The 16,446-nt window shown below is 36.6% G+C and overlaps 1 protein-coding gene across 1 annotated transcript in view; it reads right to left on the reverse strand.

Annotated features, from left to right (window-relative positions):
• Window positions 1-372: 372 nt before the first annotated feature.
• The window catches only part of stt3b (STT3 oligosaccharyltransferase complex catalytic subunit B), a 60,694-nt gene continuing 44,620 nt past the window's right edge, over window positions 373-16,446 (reverse strand). The window contains exons 6-16 of the mRNA XM_067448295.1: window positions 15,059-15,157; window positions 14,713-14,859; window positions 13,170-13,218; window positions 8,514-8,668; window positions 7,136-7,347; window positions 5,015-5,202; window positions 4,759-4,930; window positions 4,414-4,587; window positions 3,675-3,788; window positions 3,309-3,515; window positions 373-2,048 (exon numbers count right to left, since the gene is read on the reverse strand). Coding sequence (XP_067304396.1) covers window positions 1,968-2,048; window positions 3,309-3,515; window positions 3,675-3,788; window positions 4,414-4,587; window positions 4,759-4,930; window positions 5,015-5,202; window positions 7,136-7,347; window positions 8,514-8,668; window positions 13,170-13,218; window positions 14,713-14,859; window positions 15,059-15,157 — 1,598 coding nt within the window. The 3' untranslated portion in view covers window positions 373-1,967. The remainder of the gene's footprint in view (window positions 2,049-3,308; window positions 3,516-3,674; window positions 3,789-4,413; window positions 4,588-4,758; window positions 4,931-5,014; window positions 5,203-7,135; window positions 7,348-8,513; window positions 8,669-13,169; window positions 13,219-14,712; window positions 14,860-15,058; window positions 15,158-16,446) is intronic.

Consider the following 16,446-nt stretch of genomic DNA (forward strand, 5'->3'; position numbering starts at 1 on the left):
CAAAATTAGCTAGTGATCAGTTATCACGATTAGAAGATCGGGGATATGTCAAATCATCTCGGATATATTATGCGAAGTACGAAGAACGGACCCCGGAGCTGAAATTCAAATATGGTAATGGTTGTTTAATTTCCGACCTGCGCTGTAAGCAGTAGACCAATCACAACAGACTGGGGCTTCTGACCAATAAGAGCAGAGGTTTAGAAGGGTTTAGAAAGCTTGGATTCTTTATTGAACCAATTCCAGACTCTGGGAAACAAAGGATGCTGCTATATCATGAGTGTTTTAGGGCTTGGATAAAGGAGCAGTTTAAATAGTATTTCTGTTAAAAGTAAAGACTAAAAGGAAAAAAGATGCAAGTGAAAACATGGATAAGGCTGACTCTTTCATTAATTCTTTTAATCACAAATGGCATCAACTCATTCTCACAAACAGCATCTTTGCCTTTCTCACTTTTAAATTTTTTTTATTTTACAATTTATGGAATAAATTTTCACTTGAAAAAAAAAAAAATACAGTTTTTGCATTTCAGGATGAAAAGCTTCCTCTTCTCAACTTCAAATTCATTCTTATTAATAAATACCTTCTCCTAAGATTCAGAGCCCTCTGCCTCTGAGAAGAATAATATGGATGTTTTGTGGAGAAGAGGGGGAGGGGGGAGGGAGAGACCATAACATTTTTTCGTCTAATTATCTTACAAAAAAAACAGGTGAAGCAAAAGCAATATGTAGGATCGAAATAAAGGCAGAAAACAAAGAGGGAAAAGTTTAAATGGCAGCCCAGAAGAACTGAGAAAAGGAAAACCCATTGGATGTTGTAGGAAGCACCCTTTTAAAGGTAAAAAAAATTGAATATTTCACACTAAAAATACGCACTCTCCACCTGCATGCTACTCAGTAGTGGATCCACATTAAGGTGAACTAAGACAAAGTGCATTCAGGCTAGTAATGCAGCATTTTAATAAACCTACAACTAATTCAATTCACTCTTTGTCCTGGCAGACAGTCGTTTAGGAAGAGGGGGGGGCATTTTGAGAGTTCTAATTGGCCCGAAAAAAACAAAAAAAACAAAACATCGGTTCTTCGCAAATGTGTGTGCAGGAGATGCCAAGCCACAGCGCCCCCTCTGGACAAAACACATGAGCAATTAAGGAAATAAAAGTGTTTTCTTCATTTGAATTTAGAATTATTGCATAAAATCTTACAACCCATAGAAAAACAAAAACATTCAAAATGATGAAACGAACAAAATTATTTATATTCAAAAGTCACCACAACAGTTAAACATTACTATTAATCGAGTCCTTTGCAAACATCTGCCTAAAAAAAAAAAACCCTCACAAATTCAGAGCCACAAAGACCCCACTGCATTGTCACATAGAAATCGGGTTTGTCAGAGAACAGTTAAAACCAAGAGAGCATTTTAGGGGCTGTCGCACTGTAGACGGCTCCGTATTCCTCAGATTTGATTTTTAAATGGTTTTATAATCAAAAGGTAACAATTTTTCACAGGCTCTGACAACAGAAAAAAATCTCTTTGGTGCTCCAAGGTTCACTGAGCTTAATGAATTCATATTTGTTGGTTGTTTTAGCATTCGGTTGTATTATATTAAACTATACCACAAAAAAAAAAAAATAGTGCCTGCTGTTTGAGACACGGGCAGCACTCTCGCTTCACCAGCACATTCAAGTACAAAAGAAAAAACAAAAAAACAAAAAAAGAACACGAACAAATTAAGTCCAGAGTTGTTAGATTAAAACTGCGGTGCAGATCCCCATCCTCCAACCAGTCATGGAACCTCCGCGTCTACATCATGGCAATCGCAGGACCAAAAGCCTCCAATCAAACGTTCTCAGGTGGGCGGCGCCAGACAACATGTTTGTTCTTTTTGATTGGTGGATTACTTACTAGTTGCACTTGTCCTTGTCTTTTGTTTTCCTCTTTTTCCATACTCAACGTTTTCATAGCTAAACAGACTTCTTGTTCAGTTTCTTGCCTTTTTTCAGAGCCAACTTGTTTTTGATGTATCCCCTCTTCCTTTTGGCTGTCTGTGAACCATGAAACAAGAAACAAGTTAATTACATTTGAAATAACTGATCATAACAGTCAATTGTATAACTATTAAATTTCATGAATTACATTTAAATATTATTATTAAATAGGTCACATTGCCTTTAAAGGGATAGTTCACCCAAAAACTTTTGCCATTAAAGATTCCTTGGATTTCCATAGGAATGCCATTAAAAAAAAAACAACAAAAAACCTGAAAATATAAAATACTGAAAATATATAAGCAATAATTAAGTTTGATGGTTTAATGCTGCCTGTTGCCAAAAAAAAACAATGTCTGTGTAACTGCTTAATTGTTTTCATATATTATAATAAAGAATTTAACTGGTTTGGGGGAGATTATTTAATAGTTAACAGCATTATAAAAAAACTTGTGAATTAACTGCTTTTTAAAATAATATATTTAATATATCACTACGTTACATCAAGGGTTAAATAAAATAGAAATGGCAAAGTAAAGCTGAAACCACTTTTTGTGTGCGTTTATGTATGCTGTACAGTTCTGGTATAAAGAATGTTTTGCTCAGATGACCAAAATGTCCACCCAATAGAGAAACATTTTGGGCTGCCGTTTACTGCCTTGGAACCAATGTTCCCTCTAATTTCTTTTCTTGCCGAGCAAAACTTGAATGTATCCATGCATTATAAAATATCCACACGGGTGTTAATAAAGGCCTTCTGAAGTGAATTGATGGATTTTGTGCAAGAAAAATATACATATGTAAACATTTTATAAAGTAAAATATCCACCTACTGGCGCACCTTCCATATTTAACTTATGTCCGTCATCATCATTGTGCTGGTTACACTTTCTTCAAGTTGAATACAAAAGGCAGTCCGTTGAAAGCTAGATATTTTACTTTATAAAGTTTTAAATATGGATTCTTCTTACACAAACTCATTGACTCATTCAGAAGGCCTTTCTTAACCCCCCGGAGCCGTGTGGAGCACTTTTATAATGCATGGATGCACTTTTTTGGCCTTCAAATTTTAGACTACCATTCACTGCCATTAAAAGCTTGGAAGACCCTGGACATTTTTAATATAACTCAGATTCTATTCATCTGAAAGAAGAATGTCATTCACCTAGAATGGCTTGATGGTGAGTACATTATTGGGTCGTTTTCCTTTTTGGGTGATCCATCCCTTTAAGCTATAATTCTTTGCACCGACATTTTAAAGTATTGAAAACTCTCGTCACACATAAGGCTGTTCTAATGGAATCTAGAGGGGGAAACCTTTTTTGAGGTGTACTTCTGCTTGGCGGCGATGTTGCGGAGCTTGTGGTCCAGAGCCTGTCGGTTCTCTTGCTTCTTCACCCTGTAGATGCGCACCAGCCAGTGCTCGGAGGTGAACGCCTCCTCCAAGTGTTTCAGACGGATGTCCTTATTGCCGATCTCTGCGTTCCGTGTCCGGTCAAATCCAGGGGGTGTGCGGAAGTCCAGCTGCGTGAGGAGTTTGCAGTTATTTTTTATCTATATGATTATTACTACACTATGGTGACCAATGGTGATATGGTGATAACTAAAGGATCAGCCCTTGTTGTTGCAACACAATTAAACGTAATGTACAGACCTAATGAATTAAAAGGAAAAAATACTCACTTGCATTTCCCCAAAGCGGTAGTAAGACATCTTGTACATCAGGCAGTTGAGCAGGGTGGGAGAGCCGGCCTTGTCCACTCGAAACTCCCCCTGCGGTGTGAAATAATCACTTTCCTGCAGAAGAACAAAAAAAGACACTAGTCAAAAAAAAAAGCAAAAACATAGGATGTATTATGTATAATAGGAATATTTCTCGCTGTGGGCGACCTGAAAGCCCATCAACGTAACTGTCTTCTACAATACATTTCAAGACAGTGAATATTACATAAAGCGCTGTATTAATTGCAATAGCGACGGAGCGTTAAAGAGGATTTATTTAGAGACGCAACATCTCAGAGTGAGTTTACGTGACAGTCTAGCAGCACGCCAGCAGCATGATCAAACCGTCGGAGAAACTCATTCGCTCTAAAATTATAAATTGTTAATAAAATAAATTAATTAAAAGAACATTAATTGCCCTTCGCTAATCTATGATTATAGAGACAGCACACCCGACATTTTTTTATTTTAATATTGTAGATATTAAAAAAATAAAAAGCTTGAACTAGCTGATCTCATTATTGTTTTTGTTAAACTTTTTCCTTTATTACACATTCAATTACGCAATAAAACTAATTCCCTTATCTTTACAGATACACTAAATAAAAAGAAAATTATAATTGCTCATCCCTAATCTACAATGATTACGAACAGATGGGACACTGGACATACAAAAGCCAGGATTGTCATTGGCACTGACCCGGATATCTTTAGGGTGCTCCCCCTCAGCGATGCGCACCATCCACAGGAACTTGTTTATGTCGTCGCCTGAGTATCCAATCACTCCCCCGAAGATGATCAGAACGTAATCCACATCCAAGGACTTCATTATCTCATAGGCTGCACTCTCATTGGAGGACATGGCTTTACCGACCTGCAGAAGGAACAAAACATTGAACGTGATCTTGCAGTGTCCTTAAGATGGCGCTGCTGAGACAAAGCACTGATACTAAGCAGTTAATTTATTTATTTTTCGTTTTTTTTAAGTCTCCATTTATTTCTTAAATTATAGCACATCAGACCCCATTGTAATGGCTGTCCTCACCAGTGCTATGTGGCTGTTATTCCACGTGTTGTTGTCCACCAGCGTGGTGCGGTTGGCCATGCCGGCGATCTGATAACCGTAGTCCCACCAGGACATGACTCGAGCGTGTTCGTCTGTATTCTGCCTGAGCCAGTAATATGCTTCACGGAAATCGTCTAGAATGTTGCGTGATCTGAAGGTAATTATAAAGGCATGTAGAAGAATCAATAACTTGGATATTTCTTCTAAAAAATAGGCCACATGAATGCGCTCTTACCCGTCATGGTTGTATGATGCCAGCACTACGCTGGGACTGGAGTAAGCATTGCTGGTGACCCACGTGCAGTGCACCGCAAACATCATCAAGAGCATCAGCATTAACATAGTAACGATGCTTTTGATGTTGGGGCCCAAACCCTCTTCTGGCCGGTCCTGCTCCGACACGTGCTTTCGGACTTTGCCAGCCTGCAAATGAGAACATACACACCAATCAGACGAGCTACAAACAAATCAGCATTCTGTTTTCAGCATTTCATATAAACCAACAAGAGGGTCTTCAAGAGGGGTCTGAAGTTTGAGCTCAAACTACCTTCAAAAAGTAGAAAAACATTTTTTAAATTTAAAATATTAGTTATTATATAGTATTTTTGTGTGTGTGTATGTATGTAATTAATGTATGTATGTATGTATGTATGTATGCATGTATGTATGTATGTATGTATGCATTAGTGTTGTCAAAAATATCGATATTTCGATATATATCGATACTGGAATATCTGAAACGATACGATTCTCAGTTTTTACAGTATCGATATCAGCTGCGCTCTCCTCTCCGACCGAAAGCGAGTTGACACACACACCGGCATATTCTCACTCAGCCCGGTTAACCTCTGAGCACGGCGAACACGCGTTCTGCTGGACTTTTTCCTCATGACAGTGTGTTAGTGTTAGTGTGTGATCGGTCTGAATTTCGCGCGGGATTGCACATAAATTAATTCTACTAATCCCCGCAGATTTCGTGCTCCACATCTGAAGCGCACACACACATAGCCTACCCTAATAAAGCCGCCTCTGACATGATACAAGTGCAAACATTTGCTTCCTTTTCCAGCTTATTATTGGTCAAATACACTCAAAGAATTATCAGTGCACATCTGGAAGAGTATTAACGTAAACACAGTCGCAAACAGTTCAGGAAGAACGAGTAACAGGAACAGTGTTTAGGATCCATGCGTCTGTTAGTCTTAAAGGGACCGCAGTCATTTGCTATTCAAACTACAAAAAGACAAACGATCAACTGCTCTTGACTGATCAACTTGTGTAACTTTAATAGTTTCAACTGTACGCTATTGAATTTTTTTACAAAGAACATTATCCAATGTTGTTTTAAATGTAATTACTATGCATTTTTTTAATTCAGTTTCTTATCTGAATGTTAGACTTAACTGAAAAAATAAAGCAGTCTGTTTAATTTGTATCTTCTATTCTGTTGCATTTAATTGTGCTATTGTTTGTAATCTGTTTATTTGTTCTTATTTTATTACTGTTTACTCGTCTTTTTAAATTCAATTTACCATTCGAAATCAAGCTTTCTTGTGCTGTGTGTAAGCTATTGCAACACAATTACCCCATTGTAAAAAATACATTGAGATAGCAAAAATTTGTGAGATAATTTTAATAGTAATTGATCAATAATTGTTCAAATCAAAACGATGCCCAACCCTAAGGAACATGCTGGCCACATGAATTTTTAGTAAAAAATAACAATGAATAATAACAAGTTCTGTTGTCATATTAAGCATCTTATCTTATTTATTTATTTATTTATTTATTTATTTTTTTACTGTGGTATCGATTTAGTATCGATATTTTTGTCTGATATCGTATCGAAGTCATAATTTTGGTATCGTGACAACACTAGTATGCATGTATGTATGTATATATAAATGTAATTTAAACATGATACACATAAACAATACACATAATTAACGTAATAAATGGTGTTTTGTTGATTCAACTGCTACTATTCTCTTCATTTGTAAGTTACTTTAGACAAAAGTGTCTGCTAAATGATTAAATGCAATCAGATTTAATAATCATCTTTTTGATTTCATTTAAAAATCAGTGTATATATGAAATATCACATTATGAAATGTCAAAGTGAAAATTATAGTTGGAATATTTGTATAATAATTATTATTTATATAAATAATATAAGAATATTTATAATTATAAATAATAATAAAATTAAAAAGCTAATAATGATTATTATTACTCTAAATATTATTTAAATGCATTAATTTGGTAACATGCATGTTTTTGTAAAGCAGGCTTAAAATGTGACATTCACATTTTAACCAAGGGGGGTCCTTGGTCTGACCTTTGACCTTTCACTCACCTTATCATAGAGGTTTCCCTGATTCCTCTTGTCATCCTCATCACTGCTGTCCTCAGCCGGCGGGTTCTCACGCTTCATGTCATCGCCCAGGTAGTGCTCAAACACGCTGGAGAAGGCGATGGCTGACAGCATGCACACCACTGGGGTGAGCGTCAGCATCAGACGCACCATCACACCGGCAAAGTACACCGCGCTGATAGCATATAGAGCCACTAGAGGGCGATGGAGAAAACAGTCATGATTCCAGTACACAATGTAGCACTGCAGTTAATTAACTGCAGTAGTGTTCATAGTTGTGTACTAGATAACTCCAGAGAGAGAAATTGAAACACACAGAAGTGGGCCTTTAAACAAGTAGCAACATGTCGTCTGTTCAAGTTCCCTTGTTTGTTCTAGCGAAAGACTTCAGGAACACCATTGAAAAATAAAACAAACTCTTCTGGGGACTGAGACTAATTCAATGCATTCTGTTCACAAAAGCATCCATAAATTGAAACACTCACAGCAGACATCAAAATGGCAGTGTTCTCTCAGGTTCAAATGGGATTCAATCACCACAACTTAAATTTGTTCAGAATAAACATCCCTGAGCTTATTTCTGCCAACAGGCTGTTTAGATGCACTTCTGGAGGCTCAGAGAGGAACGTGTCATTTCAAGAATATACCCTGGCAACATTTCATACAATATTTTGAATTCTATAGATCATTATTTTATGAGGGACTGTTCACCCAAAAATAAAAAAATTTATGTTTATATGCTTACCCCCAGAGCATCCAAGATGACTGTTTCTTCAGTTGAACACAGATTTCAAAGATTTTTAACTCCAACCGTTACAGTCTGTCAGTCATATAATGCATGAAAACATGCACAGAAAAATCCATATTAAACCCTGCGGCTGTGACGACACTGATGTCTTAAGACAAGAAATGATCGGTTTGGGAGAGAAAAAGCAGTTTATACAAAAAAAAATTTTTTTTTACCTCAAATAAAACAAGTCCAACAGCCTACAGTACATGTCTTGTCACAAGCCGGAGGGTTTAATATGGATTTCTCTGTGCATGTTTTTTTTTTACTCTCATAGCTGCATGTTACCATTCAGATGTATTATATGACAGACAGACTGCAATGGGGTGAGTTTAAAAAAATATTTTCTGAAGACACAAAGTCACCTATATCTTAGGATGCCATTGGGGTAAGCAGATAAACATCACAATTTCATTTTGGGGTGAACCATCCCTTTAAATTTCCCCCAAAAAATATATATATAAAGCTGCTTTGAAACTAGAAACTACGTGAAAAGCGCTATACAAATCACCATGAATCGAACTGAATACAGACACATCAACTGGTGATTGCAAAAACATTAGACATGCTCACCAAAGACTCGCTCATCATTGATGTTCTTGATGCAGAACCAAAGGCCTGCTGGGAAAGTGCAGACCAGGATGTGCAAGTCAAAGAAGAAGGAGACCCAGGTGGTGGGCTGGTGCTCTGACACCGATGCGATGATGGGGATGTGAATCTTCGCATATCTGAGTATAACAGGCAGGGAGGGCTTTGTTAACATACTATGTAAACATCTTGCAAATGAAACTCAAATTAACACCTAAATGGCTATTTGGCTCTTGGTTAACATGAACTAAGCTGGAACGACCCAGGTGTCATCAGACAAAAAGACGTGTTGTTTAAATGAAAGATTAAGAAGATGGTCACACACCATAAATTCAATCGACTTTAAAACCCATCTCAGAAATGTTTCAGAAGAGTTCCACTGGACTGTATCAGTTTCAAGAGCAAAGCGTTCACAAAAGCCATTTAAAAGCAGCCCTTTGAAGAATAAAGCCAACTATAGATCAGCAAAGAGCAGCTACAACAACGAATAAAAAGTTTCACTTCAATGACTAAAGTTTGCCTTATACAAAGAAATAAGTGAAAACGACTTTGGACAAGCGAAAACCTCCCAGTTTATGTTCAAACGGGTGTTTGTTGTTAGAGTTGCTGTTCTTCCTCCCATTTTTGCTGCATTACTGCGCTCAATTTTGGTGACTATCAGTGTTCTTCTGTTCATTATCTGGCGACCTGACCTTCTGTATCTGTGCAGACTGCAGCGCAGATGGCTGACTGCGCACAGCGAGAGCTCGACAGGACTGTGGGTCTCCCTGCAGAGTTGCTGCATTGAGGGAGATTCACATTTATGAATTTATGATGGGCGATGTTTCACTGAGGGCAAAGAACAAGAAGCAGCCGGCAAACAGCAAATGGGTTTTACGGCTGCGAGGAAAAAAGGTACTAACATCGCCATACCTGCAGGGCAGCCAAAATAATGGAATAACAGATTAAGATACAGGCCTATCAGTAACGACATAACCTGTCCTATTGAGCGTGTTTGAAGCAGTCTTTTATCTAGTGGAAACTTCTGTTTGTGGCGATACAGAAATTAGTGTTAAAAAGTTTTTGCTAAATGTCGCTGCAGTCATCCTTGGTGTAACACCCAATATACACATTTTTTTTTAATAATTTTGAGCTAAAATATAACCTCGACATGTTTATGTTGCATATTATTAAACTTGTATATAAAGTTAAACTTACATTGTAAGGCATTATATCATAGCAGACCGTATCCACAGACTGTGTTTTAAACAAAAACAATTGTTATATTTGTAATAATTGTAACAATTGTAATATATATATATTCCTGTGAAAATAATTTCTTCATATTTTAAAATGGTTTGAATGTAACTCTGCACTCTTTCTTTCATTTAGTATACCCCACCTCCACTCAATCCCACAAGCTCAAATACTGGATTCACTCGGTCAACATTACTGTAGCAAACACTTCAAGCTTAAATACTGGTTTAATTCAGCCATATACGTTTGAACCAGACACTGATTGAGAAGAAGGGGAGGAGTGAATTATACAGGCTCCTATACTCATATAAGTCAATTTATCAGAAAGGTAATGCGCTTTGTGTATCGCTCTCTACAACGTCAGACACAACGGTAATTAATATGATATGCCTTTTGCTTGACTACATTATCAAACAGCTAATAATGTGTTACTTAAACACTGTTCCCGTTCCAGTTCTAAGAGTCAGACAGCTGCCTTCTAAAAATCAGCATAGAAACACTTTGAACAACTTAGAATGTTAGTTAGGGATGCACGATATCGGCACGACATCGGAATCTGCCCATATGAAAAAATTATGCCGATTTGCCTTGCCGATATGATAACGTGTTGATATGCGCCTGCAATAACTCACGTGTGCAAGGAGTGCTATAGCGATAAGATCATCTCAGCACTGCAGTCATTCTTCAAGTAAAAACAAGCAAATACATTGCATGTAAAATGATTTATATTGTTTTAAAATGCTGCCTTGAATTTCAGTTGACAGTTTTTACAACAAAACTAGCCCAATCCGCCTCTCCACTCTCTAGCGCGTGCAGAAGCCTCCACAGCAGCAGAAGCTCCTCCAGGTCCTAGTGCCCGCGCACTAGACCGCTGTATATTTATACATGTAGTGGGGGCGCTGTTGTTACAGTAATGCAATGAAAAGTAGAACACAAATAAATTGAGGTTACTTCTTGTTCTGAATAGGGCTGCATGATTAATCGAAATCGAACCGCAATCGCGTTTTGGCTTGTGTGCGATTATGAAAGCTCAAAGGCTGCGATTTTAATAAAATAAATAAATGCCCAGTGTGTTAGAGAAGAGCGGCTCTGTGATCGGGAGTAACACTGCTCCGTCTTAAATACTGCAAGTTTAAATAATGTGCGTTTATAATGATGTGCGTTTGAAAAAGCAACACGAGTCAAACATCCTCACAAACTAGTGAAGCGTTCATAAACCTGTTCAACAAAAGACCAGGTTACCTCACTTTATATCGTCAGTCGAGTGTGTGTGAGCTGATGTGGCTTCTCATCTGAGTGAGGCAGACACTGCATTATTTTATAGCATTCTATGTAAATCAGCACTGCATTATTATACACTTTATTATTATGAAAATACCCTTGACGGCTTTAAGAACTCAAATACACCATATTTTGCTGCAGTCGTGTTTATTGTCGTCATGTTTAATCAAAGCGTCTCTATATTCTGTTTACACCGCGTTGGCCTCACATCATGGATTTCCTGAAAATGAACGTCAATTACTTCTCTGAGGCAAATGTGGCGTTTTCCGCTCGAGGGCGCCCTCTGGCTTTCAGTATGAATTAAAAACGTTTGGGTAATCAATAATAAGAAAATAATGCTTAATACATTTTAAAACTTAATAAACTTAAAAAATTAAAAATTTGTTGGACAATCCGTGTTTTTCTTCAATGTACAGGAGTTTGTTTTCCCCACAGTGGATGCACAAGAGGTTCATATTTCATATTAAAGACAGACTTTAAGAATAACTCCGCTTAGACCTTTCTAATGTTTTTAGTCATAGGCTGTCTGCATATTAATAGGTAACCCAGCAGTTTAAAAAAAAAAAAAGTTTTCTGTAAAATATTACAAAAATAATAATAATTAGTATTATATTGTTATATTCTGACTTTTGGGAGGGATTAATAGAATTTAGTTTAATCTCACAAAGCTTTCTTATTTTTAAAAACATTTTTTTGCAGTATAATAATAATCATAATAATTATTATTAGTCATATTAATATAAAAAACACAATGTTATATACACACACTTTTCATTTGTAAAAAATTATAATAACAATAATTGCATTTTAAATCGCAATCGCAATTTTTCCCAGAATAATCGCAATTATATATTTTCCCCAAATCGTGCAGCCCTAGTTCTGAATAAACAAATCAGTAATGCTGTCATAAATCACAAGCATGACACTTGTAAATTAAATACTTTTATATACAGTGTATTAATCTGTAATAAATGGATGACGAAGGAGCTCTACGATAATTGTAGAATTGAAAGACAGCAACAACGATGTCATGCCACCCCCACTTCATGTGCACAAATGTTAAATCCAAAAATACAATATTTAGGTTACAGCTGGATCTGGGGTGAAAAATGAGGGACTTTATTATTGTTATTTTCAGGGCTTTTAATATACTCTTATCATAAAAAGAACTTTATTAACACTTATTTATCTTCAACAAGAATCCTTTTAGTAAAGAGACCTCAGAAATCTGAAACCTGAATGAAAGTTTTTGCTCAAAATGGTGTTGTTTCCAAACAAAGGGGGAAAAAAAACCTATCGGGCTCAGTATCAGCATCAGCCAAAGTGAGCTGGGGAGGAGGAAGAGGAGGAAAAAAAATTCTGGATATCGGCAAAAATACAATATCGTGCATCCCTAATGTTAGTGGAAAAAGACAAAGTTCATCATAACATTTTAATATACATTATTGTACATAATTCACCCGCTATATTGCTAAAAGTACCTTATTTTTCATATCAACAGAAAAATATACCAGGATAACCTGGATTCTCTTGAGACTCCACTGCATTACAGCTATAGTTAATGAAATGCTAAAGCCCACCCGCATGTTGATGGGATTGGTTACAAAATATTTGTGACAAAGAACAAGGGCGATTTCAAACCACGTTTTTGGTTCCCTGCAATTTTAAGGAGAAAATACTCCGCAATCGTGTTGACTGATGAATTTGCAAAAGGTTTGTCTTAAAGCATATTTAAAAAAAACATGATTTTCACGGCCGGGGGTCTTTAAGCTTTGTGAGATTAAACTAAATTCTATTAATCCCTCCCAAAAATGTGATTACAATATCAAGGCAAATAACAATTACAATTTGTCAAAACAGCAAAGTATCATGCTTGTTCACTAGCAGCAGGGTTTCATTGGTGTGAATGAATATCACCTTAAGGCAGCTATTCAGACATAATTCAAGCCGCTCTTACAGACATAAATCACGCTACATGCTTAAGACTGTGACAAAATCAGCTCTTTTGTTGTCAAGCTGTTTAACAGAGTGTGCTAATGAGCTATTAGCAACTCACTCGTACGACTGAGCACCAAACAGAACACAAAAAAAAGTATGCAAATGTAAACTATATGGCATACTTACCCAGTGTCCCAGAGAGAGTAAAAACGCCCACTCCAAGGAGCAATGTACCCTGAAAAGCACAAGAACACAACAGAGTGATTAAACGCAAACAGGCGCACGCAAACCACCCGACCATTACTGACTCAAGAGCACTTTCAAGCAGCTTCTGAGGCTCTGATGAGCTTGGACTACGTCCAGTGAACCTTAATACCACACATATAGCCAGCAACATTTTCAATTAATCTGCACCGCGAGACTGCGCTCGGTTTGAAAAGCAGTGTGGCGAGCGGAGGGAAGTGCTTAATGAGATCTCAGAGGCCTGCTGCAGACGAGGCCCTGCAGCACAAAGATTAATGAAAGCCTCGGGTACGACGGGAATACAAGCAAATCACCCTGACTTCATATATACCGGCAGAGGTGCGGTGTTAAGAGGCTGAGGTCATGGAGTCACACTGTATTCAGGTGAGAAGGCAGAGTATCGGATGTGATGGCATGGATGTTTTACTTTTTTCCCTCCCTCACTGAAAGGTGTTTTGTTGGATGATTTAGACGAGGGCAAAATAAAAGAATTTGCCATCTGAATGTCATCAAGGGTGATGTGTTGCCTTGCAAAAAAATAAAAAGTTTCAGAGTCCATCAGCGGTGTGTCCTCTTCTTGACAAGTGAACAGCAATGAACCATTTTAATATTACGCAGATATAAAAAACTACTTTTTATTCTGCAAATCAGTCACGTAGGGCGACAATTTATTATGGTGCAATCTATTTACTGACAATCTTGCAAAATAGTGGGGCATTAAAAACAAAAATCTAAACAAATCTTCCTGTGACAGTGGCGACCTTTCAGTAGAGGGTAGGGTAAAATGTGTCAGTGGATAAATCTGTACCAGACCCTTAATCTTATCAAACACAGGCATCTTTTAACATGTAACAATTTGTATAAAGGCCTCATCATAATGTTTAAAACATTTGATACAACTGTTGCAAAGGTTTTCAACATTGATGATGATGATGATGATAATAATAATAACAACAACAACAACAACAATAATAAATATTATTTGAGCAACAAATTATTATCATATAAAGATTTATGAACGATCATGCCACACGGAAGACTGAGTAATTAAACTAAAACTAAAAACTACAAAAAGGCATTTTAAATTTGTAATTCAAAATAACTTTTCTATTTAATACATTTCTTGATATTACTTTTTTTTACTGTATTTTGATCAAATAAATATTATAAATAGTTCTCATATTACCAAATTACAATTATTGAAATGCAATAGATGTTTGCTATCATCTGAAATTAGAATCATTTTTTTCCCTCTCTCAATACTTCTTACCAAGAGGCTAACGTTAATAAATGGTGGCACAGTTTATCCCACTCTTTCCTAACTGATATCGAAGCAAATACTATATAAACAAATAAATAAAAAACTTCACAGAAAAAAATTAATTAACTTCACATTTGTAGCTAAAGTTCATTTCAAAGTCTGTTTAAAATCTCTGAATAAAAATGTAATTTTAAACATTTTCAAATGAAATGCAGCTGTTCTCACCTGTGTAAGTCAGGTAAATAACGGTAAGGAAAACCACCCCCGCAGCCATAGAAACGCCCAGAAAGAACAGTGTCTGGAACTCCTGCCTGGTCAGTCGGTCCTTCAGATACTGCAGAAAGGCGTAAGCCTGAAGTAATGCAAATACACCTGCAAACACACACACGTGCCCCATTAGCCATACATTTAACTCTCACACACAGCCTTAGAGGTATTGCTGCTGATTGGATGTGATTTAAATTATTGCCCTCGAGACTTTATGGACTTGATTTAAGAGTGCTGCTTTTTTAAAATCAGTGTACTGTTTATTAACAACAGTTAATGAAAAATGAAGGCAAACTGGTCATACCTGCAGCAGCCATGTGCTCGCTCGTCCTGATGGGCTGGAAGCCTACGAAGGGAATCTGCATGGACAGCACCAACCCCACAATATAAAAGGTGCTGTAGGCTGAGATAAAGAGAAACAGAAGCCCTAGATGGTCATTGAGTCGCCAAAAAAAAAAGACTTAAGCGTTATCTTGTGATCACTTGAAAGGATGGTTCACCTAAAAATGAAAATTCTGTCAATATTCACTCGCCACCAATTACGTTCAAATCTCGTAGGACTTACTTTCTTCAGTGTAACACAAAAGGAGTAATTCTGAAGAAAATGTCCCAGTCGCAGTTTTCCATGAAATTACAATGAACATGACTGGTGGGGAGTCTGTCAAGCTTTAAAAAATAGGAAAAGTCATCTAGATAACTTGTGCACTTTATTTCCAAGTTTCTCAAGAGTTTAAAAAGTAATGAGTTTAATCTGGTTTTGTTCCTCAGATTAAGCTATTGTAAGGCTTCAGAAGACTTAAAATATAGAGCAGTCAGATAGCTTTTATTGTGCTTTTGTATTCTTTTAAACGCCTCAATTATCGTAACTGCAGGGAAACAAGCGACCAGTACAATTCTTTAAAATATCTTCTCCAAAGAAACAAGTCATGCAAGTCTAGAAAAATATGAGGCGGAGTAAATTACTTTCTTCTCTTTTTTTTCATTTTTGGGTCAACTATCCTCATTCCTGTGACCAATTGATTACGTTCCTGTACTGTAAGTCATTTAATGCATAAATGTAATGTATACTACCATTAAAAACAGAGTCAGCTAAATCTTTTTTGGAAAGACTTTAAAATGTTATTTAATTGATCAAAAGTAAATACATTCATAATATGGCTGCACACAACCACAGGTTTTTCTAGCATGACTAATTATTTGATAAACGTGCAATTAGTCAACTAATGGCTTAAATGACTACTAAATATATACTGGGGGGGTGAAAGCCTATTTTACACTATATTGCACATAAACCTTGCCACAAAACACTGGCAAAATTAATGATTTTGAATAGCTAGACGAGATTTTAATTATGTATTAATAATCTAGTTGATGTTGACTCGCCATCAACTAAGCCTCGTGGTCAAAAAACGTTTAGTCGACTATTAGGGGTCAATTGATACACATACAAAAGATTTCATTTTAATGTAAATACTGTTCTTTTGAACTTTCCACAAAAATACTAAGCAGAAAAACTTGTTTCAACATTCAACATTGGTGATAACGTTTTTCTTGAGCAGCGTATCAGAATGATTTCTGGAGGATCACATGACACTGGAGATTATAGGAATGAATGATGCTGAGGATACAGCTTTGCGTCACAGGAATACAATTCTATTTTATTATGTTTTAAAATGTAAAAAAAATGTTTTT

This window comes from Pseudorasbora parva, chromosome 7, assembly GCF_024679245.1.
Source record: "Pseudorasbora parva isolate DD20220531a chromosome 7, ASM2467924v1, whole genome shotgun sequence".
Classification (NCBI taxonomy): domain Eukaryota; kingdom Metazoa; phylum Chordata; class Actinopteri; order Cypriniformes; family Gobionidae; genus Pseudorasbora; species Pseudorasbora parva.